This window comes from Staurois parvus, unplaced genomic scaffold (assembly GCF_062004578.1).
Source record: "Staurois parvus isolate SC_StPar_1 unplaced genomic scaffold, SC_StPar_1.0 ptg000014l, whole genome shotgun sequence".
In the NCBI taxonomy this organism is placed as follows: Eukaryota; Metazoa; Chordata; class Amphibia; order Anura; family Ranidae; genus Staurois; species Staurois parvus.
Window position 1 is genome coordinate 4,160,718 of NW_028317810.1, and position 18,467 is coordinate 4,179,184.

The 18,467-nt window shown below is 42.2% G+C and overlaps 1 protein-coding gene across 2 annotated transcripts in view; it reads right to left on the reverse strand.

Annotated features, from left to right (window-relative positions):
* Positions 1 to 979: 979 nt before the first annotated feature.
* Positions 980 to 18,467, reverse strand: part of NAA25 (N-alpha-acetyltransferase 25, NatB auxiliary subunit) — a 116,421-nt gene continuing 98,933 nt past the window's right edge. For both annotated transcript variants that reach the window (XM_089676933.1, XM_089676942.1), the window contains exons 22-24: positions 14,523 to 14,630; positions 13,131 to 13,277; positions 980 to 2,404 (exon numbers count right to left, since the gene is read on the reverse strand). In XM_089676933.1, coding sequence (XP_089533059.1) covers positions 2,282 to 2,404; positions 13,131 to 13,277; positions 14,523 to 14,630 — 378 coding nt within the window. In that variant the 3' untranslated portion in view covers positions 980 to 2,281. The remainder of the gene's footprint in view (positions 2,405 to 13,130; positions 13,278 to 14,522; positions 14,631 to 18,467) is intronic.

Here is an 18,467-nt window from a genome sequence, read left to right on the forward strand (position 1 = left end):
CAATGGGCAAACTACGGCCCGGCGGACCGTATACGGCCCGGTGGACCTTTTAATCCGGCCCGCGGAGCGTGGCAAACATCGGCTGTCAGAATGTGTGTAGGCGGGGCAGCGTGAGGAACGTGAAGGGAGCTAGGCTCCTCTCACAGTCCGCCCTGAAGACCGGAACGGCACGGGAACACGGCGAGAGGAACGCGCGGAGCAAAGGTAAGTGAATTGACACAGGGGGGACTTGGCTTACTACTTGGGGGGGAATAGTACTGTGGTGGATGATATATATGAGGGATGAATTAATATGGGGGATGAATTACTATATGGGGGATGAATTACTATGCTTACTATGGGGGAATATTACTATACTTACTATGGATGACACATACACATCATTCATCTACTCTTGGTCTGGCCCCCGGGTCCAATATATGAACCCATTGCGGCCCTCAAGTCAAAAAGTTTGCCCACCCCTGGGTTAGGGAGTGATGTGAATTTACAATACATATGTAAAGCGCTGCGTAAATTGACGGCGCTATACAAGTACCCGTAATAAATAAAAATAAATGTTTTCCAACCTTGCCAGTAGCCACACTGGTGTTTAAGTCCAGCCAAAATAGTTTTTTTCTTCGTTTTGGAAAGTAACCCAGCTGAAGGCAGAAGCTGCATTGCTGAATCAGGCAATACGTTTGTCACCTGTCTTGCTGTGCAGTGTAGCAAAGTGTGCAAATCTCAAGCTGAACAGAATTGCAATAATCTTTCAGCCAGTAACGCAGTAAATACACATTTCAGTTGCGTATTTAGGTGCATGCTTGCCTGTAGTTGTGCTTTACCAAGAAGTATAAGTATACGTAAGTATAGGAAATGACTGGTTCTGTGTATTTATTTGTAAATGCATCTTCCAAAGACTAAACAAACCAGTCTCCCAGCTGAACTGAAATGCAACGCACCTATTATTTGAGGACCACAAAAAGGAAAACATACGCATTGCTTATTATGTAGGGATTTATTTTAAAAATACTCTCATCAACCACCTAGCATCACTAACAAAACGTGTCTGTAATATATGACAATGCCCTGTCAGGGTCTCAGAAATCTCATATTTAGCTTTGAAAATGTCAGAGCAAGTAGATTTGTGAAAATATCACATTCACCTGGCAAGCCAAGTGAACGGATTTCCTTCCATGCTGGCTTGTTCTTCTGCACATAGGGCCAAGGTTAGCCATTTAATTACATGTGTATCTGACTGTATGCATATATGTATGTACATCATAATATACTATACAAATATACATACATCTATATTTATATAAATATACACCAGTACTCGGTGACAGGGCTGCATAAATAAGCATACAAAATGGTGTAAATGTTTATATATTTTTTTTTTTTTTTTTAGCAAAATGGAACTAGTTGCTTCGGAATATTCCTTCTGCAGTAGAAAGCAAAGTAACATCTCGGTAACTTAAAAACGGTCAAGTTCAAAAACTAGTCTCTTGTTTAGACTGGTAGTGTAACCAAGCAGCATTAGGCTTTTCTTTTCTTTATAATATGGTATACACAGCTGCACTAGTGTAAACAAGCAGTGCAAATTGCAATGGATAGCTGTCAACTATGGTTGGCTAAACAGGTCTCTCGCTACCAGCGATCTGACAGTACAACCACAGCACTGCAAGTCTCACTTCAATGTCAGCCGTCATTATATTGGACTTCATCCACCACATCAATGATCCGGACATCAGCTTAGAAACCAACCATCCAATTCTGTGTTAGCTTCAATATTTCAGTTCCTATAAATTAAAACAACTGCTAGGAGGAGAGGGGAGACCATAGAGAAAAAACTGCAAAGCTAATAGATCAGAGGAAAAATAAGGCGTGGAATAAAAGATTATTAGGATTTCCTAACGAGCCAAAACAAAAACAAGTAAAATTCACCTATATGGCAAGGAAAAAGAAAAGCTGCTGGTTTTAAGCCAATTTCTATTGCTGCAATTACAGAGTTTCCAGGGTTGCATGAAGATCAAGAAAGGCATGAAAACCTCATTGCTGCAAGTTCACGGACATGTATAAAAAGTGGTCTATTGCAGGCGGCAGCTCCTGCTTTTAGTTTATGTACAATAATTTAAATCAGCTGTATAAATTCCATTCTCAACACCTTTAAAAAACAAAGGAGAAAAAAAAAAACAAAAAACAGTTTTTAAGTCATTCATGCATCCTCTTGGGAAGTTCTGGATTAAGATGTCTGCCAGGAGCCCATCAAAGTATCTATAGTTATACAGTTTCTATTCACATTCTAGAGCTTGAGTTTTTTAATGGTTTCGAGTTTTTTCCTCATGAGATCTCCAACCTCTTGCAAAGAGTGCAGATAGCTGTTCTGAACCTTGTCAATTGACAGCTTTGTAAACGTCTTTTCTTCCTGAAAAACAAAGCATCTTAATGTGAGATGGAACAGCAATCAAAGCAGCAGACCGCAGCAAGTACTACAACATAGCAAAATCAAAGCTATCTATATATGGTACAATGCATTAAAATTGTCAAGAGTACACACATACAGTGGGGATTGAAAGTTTGGGCACCCCAGCTAAAAATTTGTATTAATGTGCATAAAGAAGCCAAGGAAAGATGGAAAAATCTCCAAAAGGCATCAAATTACAGATTAGACATTCTTATAATATGTCAACAAAAGTTAGATTTTATTTCCATCATTTACACTTTCAAAATAACAGAAAACAAAAAAATGGCGTCTGCAAAGTTTGGGCACCCTGCAGAATTTATAGCATGCACTGCCCCCTTTGCAAAGCTGAGACCTGCCAGTGTCATGGATTGTTCTCAATCATCGTCTGGGAAGACCAGGTGATGTCAATCTCAAAGGTTTTAAATGCCCAGACTCATCTGACCTTGCCCCAACAATCAGCACCATGGGTTCTTCTAAGCAGTTGTCTAGAAAACTGAAACTGAAAATAGTTGACGCTCACAAAGCTGGAGAAGGCTATAAGAAGATAGCAAAGCGTTTTCAGATGTCAATATCCTCTGTTCGGAATGTAATTAAGAAATGGCAGTCATCAGGAACAGTGGAAGTTAAAGCAAGATCTGGTAGACCAAGAAAAATATCAGACAGAACAGCTCGCAGGATTGTGAGAAAAACAATTCAAAACCCACGTTTGACTGCATGATCCCTCCAGAAAGATCTGGCAGACACTGGAGTTGTGGTACACTATTCCACTATAAAGAGATACTTGTACAAATATGGTCTTCATGGAAGAGTCATCAGAAGAAAACCTCTTCTACGTCCTCACCACAAAAATCATCGTTTGAACTTTGCAAATGAACATATAGACAAGCCTGATGCATTTTGGAAACAAGTTCTGTGGACCGATGAGGTTAAAATTGAACTTTTTGACCGGAATGAGCAAAGGTATGTTTGGAGAAGAAGGGGCACAGAATTTAATGAAAAGAACCTCTGTCCAACTGTTAAGCATGGGGTTGGATCAATCATGCTTTGGGGTTGTGTTGTAGCCAGTGGCACAGGGAACATCTCACGAGTAGAAGGAAAAATGGATTCAATAAAATTTCAGCAAATTTTGGATGGTAACTTGATGCCATCTGTGAAAAAGCTGAAGTTAAAGAGAGGATGGCTTCTACAAATGGATAATGATCCTAAACACACCTCGAAATCCACAGGGGATTACATCAAGAGGCGTAAACTGAAGGTTTTGCCATGGCCTTCACAATCTCCTATCTATTGGCTGGCTACAAAAAGCGTTTACAAGCTGTGATACTTGCCAAAGGGGGCAGTACAAGATATTAACTCTGCAGGGTGCCCAAACTTTTGCAGACGCCATTTTTTTGTTTTCTGTTATTTTGAAAGTGTAAATGATGGAAATAAAATCTAACTTTTGTTGACATATTATAAGAATGTCTAATCTGTAATTTGATGCCTTTTGGAGATTTTTCCATCTTTCCTTGGCTTCCTTATGCACATTAATACAAATTTTTAGCTGGGGTGCCCAAACTTTCGATCCCCACTGTAAATGTTGAGGATTCTGAGATTTAAATATGGGAATCTGAGTATAAAGGATTTGCTAACCAACCTTTTTACATTAAATGCAATTATTTGTGGTCAAGAACAATAGCTGTTTAATGCTAAAGATTGTGTGAAATATTTTCAGTGATGCTTCAGCAATATTTCCCGTAGTCTAAAGTCATTATGTATAAAAAATATGCCTGTATGTGCTTAATTTCAGTAATAGGTGTTTGGATGTGGAACCAAACAAGCTTGTTGTGAGAAAAAGACTGCTATAAAAACATTTTTCAAAAGTTTCAATGTATCTTACAATACTATTTTCCTTTTTTGTTAGTGTTTTACGTGACTGATTTGAAACTATTATTAGAAAAGCAACTACCGTATTTTCCGGCGTATAAGACGACTTTTTAACCCCTGGAAATCTTCTACAAAGTCGGGGGTCGTCTTATACGCCGGGTGTTGTGCTGAAACCTTACCTGTACTTCCGAGCTGACGCTTCTGCGCATGTCTTCGGCAGCAGTAGACGATCGCTGATCACCATTCCTCGCAGAACTGCATGAGACGTCGGATGCAGCCGTTCAGTGCTCGATTGAGCTTGACTGAAACTGTGACATGTGCAGAAGCGTCTTCTTGCCTTCTCTGCATATCACAGTTTCAGTCAAGCTCAATCGAGCACTGAACGGCTGCATCCGACGTCTCATGCAGTTCTGTGAGGAATGGTGATCAGCGATCGTCTACTGCTGCCGAAGACATGTGCAGAAGCGTCAGCTAGGCAGTACCTTGCAGGAAATACGGTAATTAACATTAATTATTATATATTAATAACTGTGGCAGTTCTCAGATCATCTTGGAGACAGGGAGGGCTGGGCAGGCAGGGAGAGCTGACCCACCCAATCCAAGCAGGCTTTGTATGCAGTGTGCACAGAAAATACTGGTACATCGCTTGCCGTGATTGGTTGGTAGAGGGGGGTAGTCTTATACGGCGAGTATAGCCCAAAGCCTATATTTTAACAGGAAAAGTAGGGGGGTCGTCTTATACGCCCAGTCGTCTTATACGCCGGAAAATACGGTAGGCTTCATGTATACTACAGGGCAATTAGTGTCAGATATTTCCATTATTGGAATACCAAAGACCCAAGTTTTAAAAAACAAAGCTAAAACCAAAAGCAAAAGGAAAACATGTTGTGGTTTACCAATCTCTAGATATCATGGTAACCCCTGCCAGTATTAAATGGTTTGTTAAACGAAGGTGAAAAACAAACACAGTCTCAGCATGGCAGAGTGAGGACCATTTTCCTCTTGAGCTCCTGGTCAACGGCTCCCCTACAGCTTTGCAGAGACAGAATTACCCTACATTCTCAAAGCCTACCAACAAAGTGGATGAGGAGGATGACACAGCCGTCTCATGACTGGTGCCCCTGCTATGTGGTGTATCCCTGGGGGACTGGACTTTGGTTGGGATGGCCCCTTGAGGAGCTGCCCTGCATCCTTCAGGACGTCGGGGGTTGTGCTCCCTGGGATACGGGTTATGTCACCTATATGGGCCTGTCCTGTTTGTGGCTTGTGCAGCGCCTCTCAGCCTCCCTCTTGGCCTTTGATTTACCTTAGACCCCATGACAGCCTCCTTTGGTTCTTTGGCATCTCCTTGGGGGGACTGCCATGGATATGGCCTTATTCACTGACATGGAGAGGGAGTCTCGGGGCTTTTGTGACTACTAGCTCACCCTGTCTCGTCGACGGCAACGCATCCCACTGGGGACACGCATTTGCTCGCTCTCCATTCAAGAGGTAGCCGTTTCACACTGTTAGACACTGTTTTCTTCTAATGCCCCTTACAATTGTTCTGTCTAGGTTAACTCGGTAAACTGAGAATTGTATATGCTAAGGTGGATTCAGTCTGCCGGAGCTTTTTGCTCGGCTGTGCCCTACCACTACCCACATTAGGCCAACTCTACCCTGGTGGCAGCAGTTCTCCTCTGCAGATAGCAAACTTTTAGTGGGCTTTCCCTTTCCTTTGACACTTCCCTTTTTTACCCTTTCTTTTCCTCTTTCTCCTATCCCTTCCCTCCCACTTCACATGGGAGTACTGGGACATAACCATCCATTATTGATAGAATGGCTGTCAAGGTAATTTCATGGAATGTTAAGGAACTGAACTCCCCAGAGAAGTGCTCAAGTTGTCTGGCCGAGCTCTGGAGACATAGGGTGCAAACTGCCTTCTTCAAGAGACTCACTTTCGGGTAGACAAGGTTCCCAAACTTTCTTTCCATCCTCCTAAATCTAAGCAGCTTAGTATCCTAATCCAAGTCCCTTCCCTGGCAATCCCTCGATGAGTGCCAAGAGGGAATGTTCCTCTTCCTCAAAGGGACGATCAACTCCTATACGTTCACTCCTGAGAACATTTATCTACCCAATTATAACCAGCTACAGGCCCTTGAGAATGTTTTATCCACTCTTAATTCTTTTCTTGAAGGAACTCTGGGTGGAGACTTCAACCTCACCTTGGACCAATATAGTAACTCCTCCATGGGCTCTTTTTATCTACAGTGATTCTTCTTTGCTTGAAAGACATCTTACATTCTCGCCAATTAGTAGACATCTGGAAAATATCTCACCCTCAAGAGAGGGATTACACCTTCTGCTCTTCTACCCATGGATCTTATTCTAGAATCAACTTTTTTTTGCCTAAACATTCCCAAATCCTCTAGCGTCCCATAATAACACTTATGGATCATGCTCTGATTTTCCTAGAACTTACCCTTCCTGGATCTTCCACAAGGACACCTATATGAAGGCTGAATGAGGCACTACTTAAGGACCCTGACATTGCTGCTGATGGTCTGAGAGAGAGAACATTATAATTTGCCACCAACACAGGTTCTGTTCAAAACCCTCTGTTTGGTCCGCACATGAACGTTATATTCAAGGGATCTTGAAGCTGGACTAAAGCCCTATCGGACCTACTGGCAAAGTGACAACAAACAATCCAGACTCTACCGTTAAAACAGAAATGCTCAAACTATGGGAGGTAATTTGGGAGAATTCCCTGTACATGGCTAAGCATGTCCTGCTGAAGGCTTGTCGCTCATTTTAGGAGTATGGTGACAAAAGTGGATGATTGCTAACGCCTTGCATGCCAAACATTCTCAATCTTTAGTTCCAGCTGAGGTATTATTATTATACAGGATTTATATAGACCCAAGTTTGCTCAGCGTTTTACAATATAACAGGAGACAATACAGCAACAATACAGTTCAATACAAGAGGACTAGGAGGGCCCTGCTCCTCGGAACTTACAATCTAAGAGGGAGAGGCTAGTGGTACAAAAGGTAGTAACTCTAGGGAATGAACTGGTAGGAGGAGTAGAAGATTCCATTATTAGCTGAGGGCAGGATAGGCTTCCCTGAAGAGATAGGTTTTCAGAGATCGCCTAAAACTGAGCAGAGTAGGCGACAGTCTGATAAATTGGAGTAGAGAGTTGCAGAGGATGGGGGAAGCTCTGGAGAAGTCCTGGAGAAGAGCATGGGAGGAGGAGACGAGGGAGCTGGAGAGCAGGAGGCCATGCGAAGAGCAGAGAGTACGGTTTGGGTGATATTTGGAGACAAGACTGGAGATGTAATTTGGGGCAGAGTTATACATGGCTGTATATGTTATTGTTAATGTTTTTAATTTTATCCGTTGGGCAATGGAAAGCCAGTGGAGGGATTGGCAGAGAGGGGTGGCAGATACGGAACGGTTAGTAAGGTGGATGAGTCTAGCAGCAGCATTCATGATAGACTGAAGAGGGGATAGCCTACAATGAGGTAGGCCAATGAGGAGGGAGTTACAATAGACAAGGCAAGAGATAACAAGGGAGTGAATAAGTTGCTTAGTAGTTTCCGAAGGTTTAAACGGCAGTATCGTGGAGATGTTGCGGAGGTGAAGTCTACATGATTTGGACAGTGATTGGATTTGGGGCTGAAAGGACAGATTGGAGTCTAGGATTACACCTAGTACCCTGGCATGAGGGGAGGGACTGGTGGTTGTATTATTGGTCTTGATGGAGAAGTCAGGGGAGGGGGCACGGGCTGGAGGGAATACTAAGAGCTCAGTTTTTGAAAGATTGAGTTTGAGGAAGTGGAGTGACATCCATGCCGTTAAATCACTTAGTAGGTTAGTAATGCGAAGACTGAAGGGGTGAGGTGAGGAGCAGAAAGATAGATTTGTGTGTCATCAGCATAGAGATGGTACTTGAAGCTATGGGAGTTTATAAAGTGACCAAGGGAGAAGTTGTAGATGGAGAAGAGAAGAAGGGGCCCAAAAACGGAACCTTGAGGGACCCCTACAGAAAGAGGGAGTGGAGAAGACAGTTATAGGTAATGTTGAAGGAGCACTGCAATAGATAGGAGAACCAGGGGAGAGAGCAGAGTCTCGCAGGCCAAGAGAGTGGATTTTTTTTTTGAGGAGGGGATGGTCAACAGTATCAAAGGCCGCAGAGAGGTCAAGTAGAAAGAGTACGGCGTAGTGGCCAATGGTTTTAGCAGTTAGTAGATCATTAGTGAGTTTAGTAGGGCAGTTTCAGTGGAGTGTTGTGAGCGAAAGCCAGACTGTAAAGGGTCGAGAAGGTTGTTGTCAGTGAGGTAGGAGCTCAGGCGATTGTAGACTAAGCATTCTAAGTGTTTAGAGGTGAACAGGAGCAGGGAGATAGGTCTTAAATTGTTCATGTTTGTGGGGTCAAGGGAGGGCTTTTTAAGTATGGCAGTGATGTGTGCATGCTTTAGAGGGGTGGGGAAGGCACCGTTAGAGAGGGAGAGATTGAAGATGTGAGTGAGGGAGCACAGGATGGAAGAGGTTAAACCGTAGTAGTTGTGAGGGGACAGGATCCAGGGGGCAGGTAGAGAGGCGGGCTTCTGAAAAAACCTTAGTGACCCCTTCGGTAGTAGTAAGAGAGGAAAGTGTTGAGGGAGGTTTGGTATAAGGTATGCTAAGTGGGATGGATGGATGTCTGTGCAGTAGAGATGCCCCTACGAATTGCATCAATCTTGTTTTTGAAATGATTTACAATCTCGTAAGCAGTGAGTGAGGTGCTGGGTGGAGGTAAAGGTGGAGAAAGAGTTAAAAGTGGAGAAGAGACGACGAGGACTGGATGATAAGCTATTGATGAGAGTGACAAAGTAGGCTTGTTTAGCAGCATGGAGGAAGGAATTGTATGTTAATAAAGCAAATTTATATAAGGTGAAAGCTTGGTGCAATTTGGTTTTACGCCACATTTGCTCCAGCGCACGACTATGTCTCTTAAGATTTCTGGTGTCGTCAGTCTGCCAAGGTTGTAACGGTCGGGCCTGATGCTTTGTGTGGTTAGAGAAGTGAGTCTAATGTGGATGAAAGTGAACTGTGTAGACAGCAGTGACCAGGTCAGGGCAGGACAGGAGAATTATTCTGTCATAGAGGTAGTCAGTTGCAGAGTAGCAAAGAGAAGGGTTAAAGTTGTGAAGGTTTCTGCGGGTAGTAGTTTGATGCTTGGAGGGATAGGTGTTTGAAGACGAGGAGACTGTGAAGGTAAGCAATGTGGGGAAAGTTCATGCCTCCCCAGACTTAGCAGAGACTTTCCCTCTTTTTACACCCAACTATACAACCTGGACTCGACTGCTTTGTCCAGTCTGACTCAATGTACACTCCCAGATTTTAATACCGATGTCAAGAAGCGAACCTTCCTAAGCTCAAGGGGGAGGAAAGAGACTATCTATATCAACCGATTACTGTAGAAGAATTTGCGGCTGTTATACCTGGAACCCACAAAGAAAAAACTGGTCACCTACCCAGGTCTATAACTGGCTTTTTAAACAGTGAGCATGGAAGGCGTCACAAAGTAAAAAATAGGACTATCCAGTTCAACTTGCCAGCCTACCCCAGTCTAATAATGGCTATTGTCGGCAAGGAACATAGATAAGTATAACTTATCAAAAGAGGGGGATAAGAAAGCCAGTTCAAACTGCCAGTCAGTTAGCCAACTATCAAAAACCAAATTAACCTGTCTAAGAACATGCGTTTAAAAACAGGGGTTTAGTTACCACACATTTGCAAATACATACGTAAGCCACAGAGCCACATCACGGCACCCTGAGTATCTGTGGTTCTAACTCTATAAATCTTGAGAGTCCTCACAATGGAGGCACATGCATTTAAATGGATAGAAACAAGGGCAGGTGAACCTGGGGGAGCCCACCCCTCATTAAGGCCATGGGAGCGAACCTTACACCCAGCATGTAGCACAAAGGCAGCCAGGGTGTCCAAAAAAAAAAAGATAAAAATTATAGAGGAGGCTCATAAAACAGACTGCTTTGTTAATGTTAGTGGCAGACAATTTAGCTCATTTTTTATTTTGCCTTTAGTAAAATTTTAGAAGACCTTACATTTACCAAAAGCATATGCTTAATTAGCTTAAAATTGTCAGTCCAACAAAAATTGGTATCATTAGTTTTTGGTAGATGACGGGGCATTATAAACAAGTGTCCTATAGTTCTTTGGATCTTTTTTTCATCAGATCTCTGCACCTTATTGCCTCAGTCAGTACAGCCATTATGAAGCGATCCCTCTCACTTGGATTAATTACTTTAAAACCATTGGAATGCAACAGAAGATGCTGAGACACATAAAAGTGAGTGGGAACACTGAAAACTCCCAGCTGCAGAGAACATCAAGAAATAATGTAAGACTAAACATGGCCATAAACTTACAGAATTTCATTAGAAAATGTTTGTTTTAAGAACATTACTTGATTTTCTAATCATTTGTGGGGGAAAAAAATCAGCATTTAATTTCTACCGCAGTGATGAGAAAATTCAAAGGAACAAGATAGAACATTTTTCTTGAACAATAAATTTCTAAAAGTGAACATGGTTTTTGTTTGGGAAAGTCCATTTACTCCACAATCGAATGTTAACAGCAAACAAAATTTTGAAGTACTTTAGAATGACATTTGTCAAGGCACTGAATGTACAGGTACCGCACTTTTTGGTGCGTTTATCGTGAGACAAAACAAGCAAATGAGCACCTGCTACCTGCGCTTGGGGTTCCATTAACATTTAATGGCAACACAAGCATGATGCTTGACAGATTCAGAGAGCAACTAATAGCACCTTATGCCCAAACTGGCATTCCAGGAGGCCTGAACATCCATCTAGTAGCACTTAAATCTGTGAAACAGTGAAAAACTCCAGGGAAAAGCCCCTGGAAGGACATTCTGGACCCAAGTGTCTGAGATTATTGGCTACTTTGGAGAAGTAGAGATAACCCAACACAGGGAAGAAGCCTTTCAACTAGCCTAGGCTGTTCTGGAGGGCCATGACGTCTTATAAACATATGCTGCTGACTTAGATTTGAAAATGGAACACTGAGAGGGACGAAAGAAACCTTCCTCATGAGTAGAAGTCCTACCAGTAAAGGCACAGGCCTTTATCTGGGGAGAAAAGTAATGTTATCCAAGGAGGTATCAACAGGTGTTCACCTCAAAGGGCTCAGGGCACTTCTGGGGATCTTAGCAGTTATGCCAAAAGGATCCTGTGCATATGGGTGGAGAGAAGACCCATCCCAGAGATCTGACAAAGGGTGTCTGCCAAAAGCCATTCACGCAGAAGTGCAAGGCTGTAGGTAAAAGGTCTAACTCACTGTGAACAGAGGAATCTAATGGGATGTAATAAGGATTTTGAACCGTTTACAAACTGCAATTTCATCTATTGCAGCTTGACAGACTATTGCCGATTGTATGGCAGGAGCCTGCTAAGTAAAAGAGGGCCCTACCTCCTCCTCGAATTAGAAAGAAGTTGGTGTGAAGACAAGCCAGCAGAATGACCAGACCAAAGCAGGGAGTCATATTTAGGGAAATCATCAGAATAAAGGGTACTAGGGCCCTGCGTGGATAAACCACAATCCCCACTGAAGCACAGTGCTGAGCTAGGAAAAAGGCACGATTCTCTCAGTAGAGGAGGCCGCCCATCACCTAAGGACACCAGCAATTTTTTTTTCAGGTCCAATCATCTGAAAGTGGAACTACACTGCATCTGAGCACCACAAAGCAAAAAGGCTATTTAATTCATTTTTAATATTCAATGCAAACTCCCCCATACATCCATGTCTCCATGCTTTATTTTGCTAAGAAATTACTTTAAAAAACACACCCCTAGCATTTCTGGCCATGGCCATCTTGAGTAAGGGCAGATGATTCCGATTGGGAGGCACTCGTGTGGGCTTGCTCCCAAGCCCCGCTGTTGCATCCATTGACACAGACAGTGGGACATAGCCCCTTCTCCCACTCCCTTGTCACTGGAGTTGATTGACAGGAGCAGGAGCCAATGGTTCTCACTGCTTTTGATCTGCTCAGTGAAGAGGGACAAAGCCAGGAGAGCCGCAGCTCTCATGCAAAGTGCTGGATTGCCATGGGGTTCAGGTGAGTATAACTGGAGTAAGGGGGTGAGTCTGGCCCAAGTGGTTTTTTACTATAATGCATTAGGGTAAAAAAAAAAACCCTAAGGCTTTCGAACCACTTGAAGTTAGCTTCATTTAATCCATGGTAAAGTCCAATGTTCCGCTTTACAACCAAGAATATAAGTAGCAGCAATGTGTGATACCACCCAAGACTTGACAACACTGCTAAAAGGAAAACCAAAACAATTTACCCATTCTTTTCAGATGTTTCTAAAATGTTATTTGTCGACATAGTTTAAAGTAGTCACAGTAAACACCAAAATCTACAACTGCTGTTATTGTACCACTCATTTGGTCAATAAAAAGCAATTCTGGTTGTAAAAAAACCCAAAAAGACCAAAATTTGATCTAGGCTAAATACAATGTCATGTTACAAGCAACACAAGGCAAAGGCCAATAGGTAAGAAGATGAGTGGCTGCAGGACATAATTATACAAGCTGCTAATCCGTGCAGCAACCTCTAAATTTTCTGTTAATCAGCTTGTAAAGTATGCAAGTTTAGAATTTGTGAGATCTCTACATGTCAAATCAGAAACAACAGGTGTGAGGAATGCTACACCTGTCAGCTAGAATTAAACACTCTAGTGTTTTACACCTTCAGTTGCTAATTGAAGAAAACATGCCCAAGGGAAAAAAAAAAAAAAAAAATACGAACCTCACTGAGTGTTACATTTTCTAAGGAGAGATCTTCAAGTTTCAGTGCAACCAAAGAGGCCTCTAACTCCTTTATGTAGTCGTTCAGGTCTGTGAGCAACTTTTGCAGCCCATTGACAAAGTCCTGGAAGCCAGTGAACACCGGAGGCTGGAAAATGAAAGGAGGACAATGAGACCTATATAACATGGAAATTACCTTTATAAAATGAGCAACAGTTGCATCAAAGTATCAACTTTAACAAGGCAACCAAGTAAGGACTTTAAAGTGATTCTAAAGGTTTAACCACTTGCCAACCAGCCGCAGTATATGTGATTTTGCCTGCTCCAATTCAGGGGAGCACTGCGTTATGCGATCACATTATGGTGTCAACAAAGCTGGTATGAATTCATTCATAACAGCTGTGTTTACTAGGCTGTGATTGGCCCAGGTACCATGTGACAGCTGTGGGCCAATCACAGCACCCTGTACCTGTAGCCAATCACAGATTGCTAGTAATCACAGCTGTCATGAACAGTTAAACCCATTCATGACAGTTGAAAAACTGATTAGTCCAAAGCTTCTGTAAAAAAAGAGAAACAAATCCCTTAGAGTAGTACTAGTGCAGTGATACTATGGTGACAGTGAATTACTCTGATGAAAGCATGAAAAAAATAAAATATAATAAAATATAATATTTTATATTTGTATATCCATGCCTTTACAATCACTTTAAAGGTATTAGGTAGTGTTGGGGTTAGGCATTAATGGTTTAGTTAAATGTTTAAGGTATAAGTCCAGTCTAAACTTAAACCTGCTCCCACCCACATTCTAGGCCTTAACTTATCCCGTAGAGGAAGATGTATATACTTACCTATTTAAAGGGCACTCCAGTCAGGTCACATAATATGCTCCAGTGTAGAGAGAGGACAGATGAAAAAAAGATGCCCCCTAGTAAGCTTATAGATGACATCACTGCAGAGGCATTGTTGCAGTGGTTGTTGGTGAGCTCTCCTCTCCCCTGAAGCCAGTTTAGAATAGGGGTGGGAAGCAGGTTTAAGTTTAGTTTTTGACTGGACTTCTACTTTAAGTATTACACAATCACAAAATAAGTCTGCCTATGTACATATACAACCAACAGTTTAAAACTTTGTTTCCAGTAATCAATTTAATGTTTTATTAAATTCCACAAAATCAAATTTACAGTATCAGCCAAATACATATTGTACACAAAAGCGTGAACAGACATTAAAATATACTTAACAGCATCATAATTTTTAGCAAGAATGTGCCCTTGGTTTTATTTCCAGTTCAGAGAACCTACAGCTGTTTATCACCTTCTAAACAGTTACTGTTTGTTTTAATGTTCAACATTACATTTTCCAGAAAGCGCACACTGCACGTATCTTTACTTACTGTAGTACTACTTTCTTTTTTCTTCTTTTTCTTCTTCTGAAGATTTGACTTGAATGGCCTAAGAACAGCAGCAAAATATCCTGATACCCAGAAAACAATAGATATAGCCTGCAGAAAATAAAACCGTAAAATCAATACATCACTCTCAAGCCACAAACCTTTCAACAAATGCCTCTTGAAACAAATATCAAAGTTTCCTGGAAAACAAGCAAGTTCACATGCACACAGAAAAAAAAAAAAATATGTTTTACAAATCTATGTGCTGCTGTGAACTAGATTTCATCAGTAGAAAATAATATACGCAAGAAGTGGTCTGCAGTCCCACCCCAAACACTTCATCATCTAAGCCATTCTTTTGCTTTATGTTGAGGCCCGAAAGATTTCATATAGACTTTATAAATAGAAGTCTTAGGTTTGACATATAATAAGTCAGCCTTTTTCATCCAGGGTGCCTTGAGGTTTCTTTAGGGGTGCCTTGGCAAAATGTCTAAAAACTGGCCAAAACTTGTATACAAGCCAGCGGGTGGAATAAGCCTGCCTTTTAGTTACACAAAGCCACAGGTTTTTATTGTGTTCCATTACGACCTTCTAGCCATCGGTGTCCTAACAGCCAATGACATCATCCATTGATAACGAGGATGTCGGTTGTCTGCACAGCATCCTTGTTTGACCCTCCCCTGCCTCTCTCTGTCAGTGCTGGGGTCACATTAGCTCAGTGATGGAGAAAAGAGAAGAGAAACTTTGGAATACTAGTCAGTACCAGTGTGCAAAAGGGTATTTGCTTTGGAAGTATAAATCACCTCTAACGCTGGGTGTCCTACGCGTGTGGATGTTGCTGCGTTATAGAAAATTAGTAGAATAGTTTTTTACATTTTAGAATGGGGTGCCTCAAGACTGTCCATAAATTTCAGAGGGTGTTTTGACATTGTCCATAGTTTTAAAGTGTGCCTTGAATGACAAAGGGTTGAGAAACACTGCAATAGGTTAACAGGACGTTCTCATTGTAATTCATATTGGTCATACACAGGACACTATAATTTGTTACATTTCTTTGGAGAAAGGTTTTTGTGTTTCAGGTAAAAGCTACATTAAATGGTCAGTCTGATCAATACATGAAAGCTACCATTGGAAAAGAACAGTTGTGCCTGATGGAAAATCAAGCAGAGTTCAACCAAACTAATATTTTTCTTTCTTGTGGCAAACAGTCACACAGTCTTTTTAATCTGGGGAAAACTATACATGACATACACTGTACCATGACTATTAATGAACGGCATTCACCTGAGCTGTCTATTGATTCATAAATCATTTTACATGTTTTCACAATCAGAACTTGGAAGAAAGAAGCAGAAGACAAATTATACATTAATTATATACACAAGTTATACTTCTACCATCTCCCTACTACTGCTCTCATAACATCCTGCTAATACTTTACTCACCTGCTGACTCAAACAGCAGGACAGGAAGGCATGTGCACTCATATACATCCCTCTCCCATCTTACTTTCCTCACCCTCCTTCTCCTAACCTCTGGGGATATCTCCCCAAACCCTGGTCCTCCAGTATCTCTACTCACACTAGGCACTCCTCCTTTCTCCAGGAATAGCTGAAATCCACTCAACTTAATCTCAATCCCCATGCTCTTAAAAACCACCATCCCTTTTTCATGTGCACTCTGGAATGCCCGCTCTGTCTATAATAGGCTCACCTCTGTCCATGACCTTTGTCTCCCACTCCCTTAAACTACTAGCAATTGCAGAAACCTGGCTTCAAGCATCAGAGTACTTTCCTATGCAGGCCTTCTCTGGACCCACTCTCCCAAACCCAGTGGTCAGAAAAAAAGGTGGAGTTGGTTTGCTTCTATCCCCACTGAGCACCTTTCAAGTCCTCGCTAACCCTCCCTCTCTATCCTTCTCTTCGACACTCACTGCATTCGGCTGTTTTCTCCCATTTCTCTGAGGATTGCATTAATCTGCTGGCCTCCTAGACTTTATGACTTCTCTGCTTGGCTATCCTACTTTCTCTCCTCTGAGAAACCCACTATCATTCTTGGAGATTTTAACATCCCTATTAATGTGAACAACCCAGCTACATCCCAACTCTTCAACCTAACCATCTTTTGCCTTAACACAATGGATACAGTCCTCCACTCTGATGGGAATACACTAGACCTTATTTTCTCCCATCTTTGCACTCCCTACAACCTCACAAACACCCCCTTTCCTCTCTCTGAAGACGAGGACACTGTGAAGGTGATGAGATTGTGATCAAACACTTATCCTTCCAAGCAGCAAACAATTACCCACAGAAACCTTCACAACTTAAACCCTTCTCTTTTCCACTCTACAACTGACCAACTCTGACAATCTCTCCCCTGTCATGCTCTGACCTGGCCACTGCCACTGTCTAAAACAGTTTGCTTTCATCCACACTAGTCACTTGCTCCTCTAACTACACGAAGCATCAAGCCTCGACCATTACAACTGTGGCAGACTTACGATACCAGAAATCTTAAGCGACATAGTCGTGTACTGGAGCGATAGTGGCGTAAAACCAAATCCCAGCAAGCATTCACCCCATATAAATCTGCTTAATATACAATTCCTCCCTCCATGCTGCCAAACAAGCCTACTTTGTCACTCTTATTAAACACCTTGTCATCCAGTCCTCGTTGTCTCTTCTCTACTTTTAACGCTCTACTTTCTTCACCTCCACCCAGTAACTCACTCACTTTTTACGAGATTGCAAATCATTTCAAAAACAAGACTGATGCAATTCATAGTGGCATCTCTGTTAAACATCTATCCCACTTAGCATACCTTATACTAAACCTCCCTCAATACTTTCGTCTTTTGACCTTGCTACTACTGAAGAGGTCACTAAAGTTTTCTCAGAAGCCTATCTCACCATGTGCCCCGTGGATCCTGTCCCCTCTCAACTACTACGGTCACCCTCTTCTTCTATCCTATGCTCCCTCACTCACATCTTCAAATCTCTCCCTCTCTAATGGTGCCTTCCCCACCCCTCTAAAGCATGCACAGATCACTCCCATACTTAAAAAAACCCTCACTGGACCCCACCAACATGAACAACTTAAGACCCATCTCCGTACTCCCATTTACCTCTAAGCTCTTAGAACGCTTAGAATACAATCGCCTGAGCTCCTACCACACTGACAACAACCTTCTTGACCCTTTACAGTCTGGCTTTCGCTCAATACACTCAACTGAAACAGCCCAACTAAAACCCACTAATGATTTACTAACTGCTAAAAACAATGGCCACTACTCCATACTCTTACTATTTTACCTCTCTGTGGTTTTGATACTGCTGACCACCCCCTCCTCAAAAAAAAAAACCCTCCACTCCCTTGGCTCCAAGACTCTGCTCTCTCCTGATTCTCCTCCTACCTATCGCAACTCTCCTTCAGCGTTATCTATAACTCCCTCAAGGTTCTGTCCTTGGACCCCTTCTGTTCTCCATCTACACCTCCTCCCTTGGTCACTTGATAAACTCCCATGGCTTTAAGTACCATCTCTATACTGATGACACAAAAAAAAAAAAAAAATCTATCTTTCAATTCCTCACCTCACCCCTTCAGTCTCCTCTCGCATTACCAACCTACTAAGTGACATATCAGCACTTCCTCAAACTAAATCTTTCCAAAACGGAGCTCATACTATTCCCTCCAACCCATGTCCCCTCCCGCCCATGCCCCCTCCCCTGACTTCTCCATCAAGATCAGTAATACAACCATCAGTCCCTCCCCTCATGCCAGGGTGCTAGGTGTAATCCTGAACTCCCATCTGTCCTTTCAGCCCCAAATCCAATCACCGTCCAAATCTTGTAGACTTCACGTCCACAACATCTCTAAGAAACGGCCGTTCTTAACCTCTGAAACCACTAAGCAACTTGTTATCTCTCACCTTGATTATTTTAACTC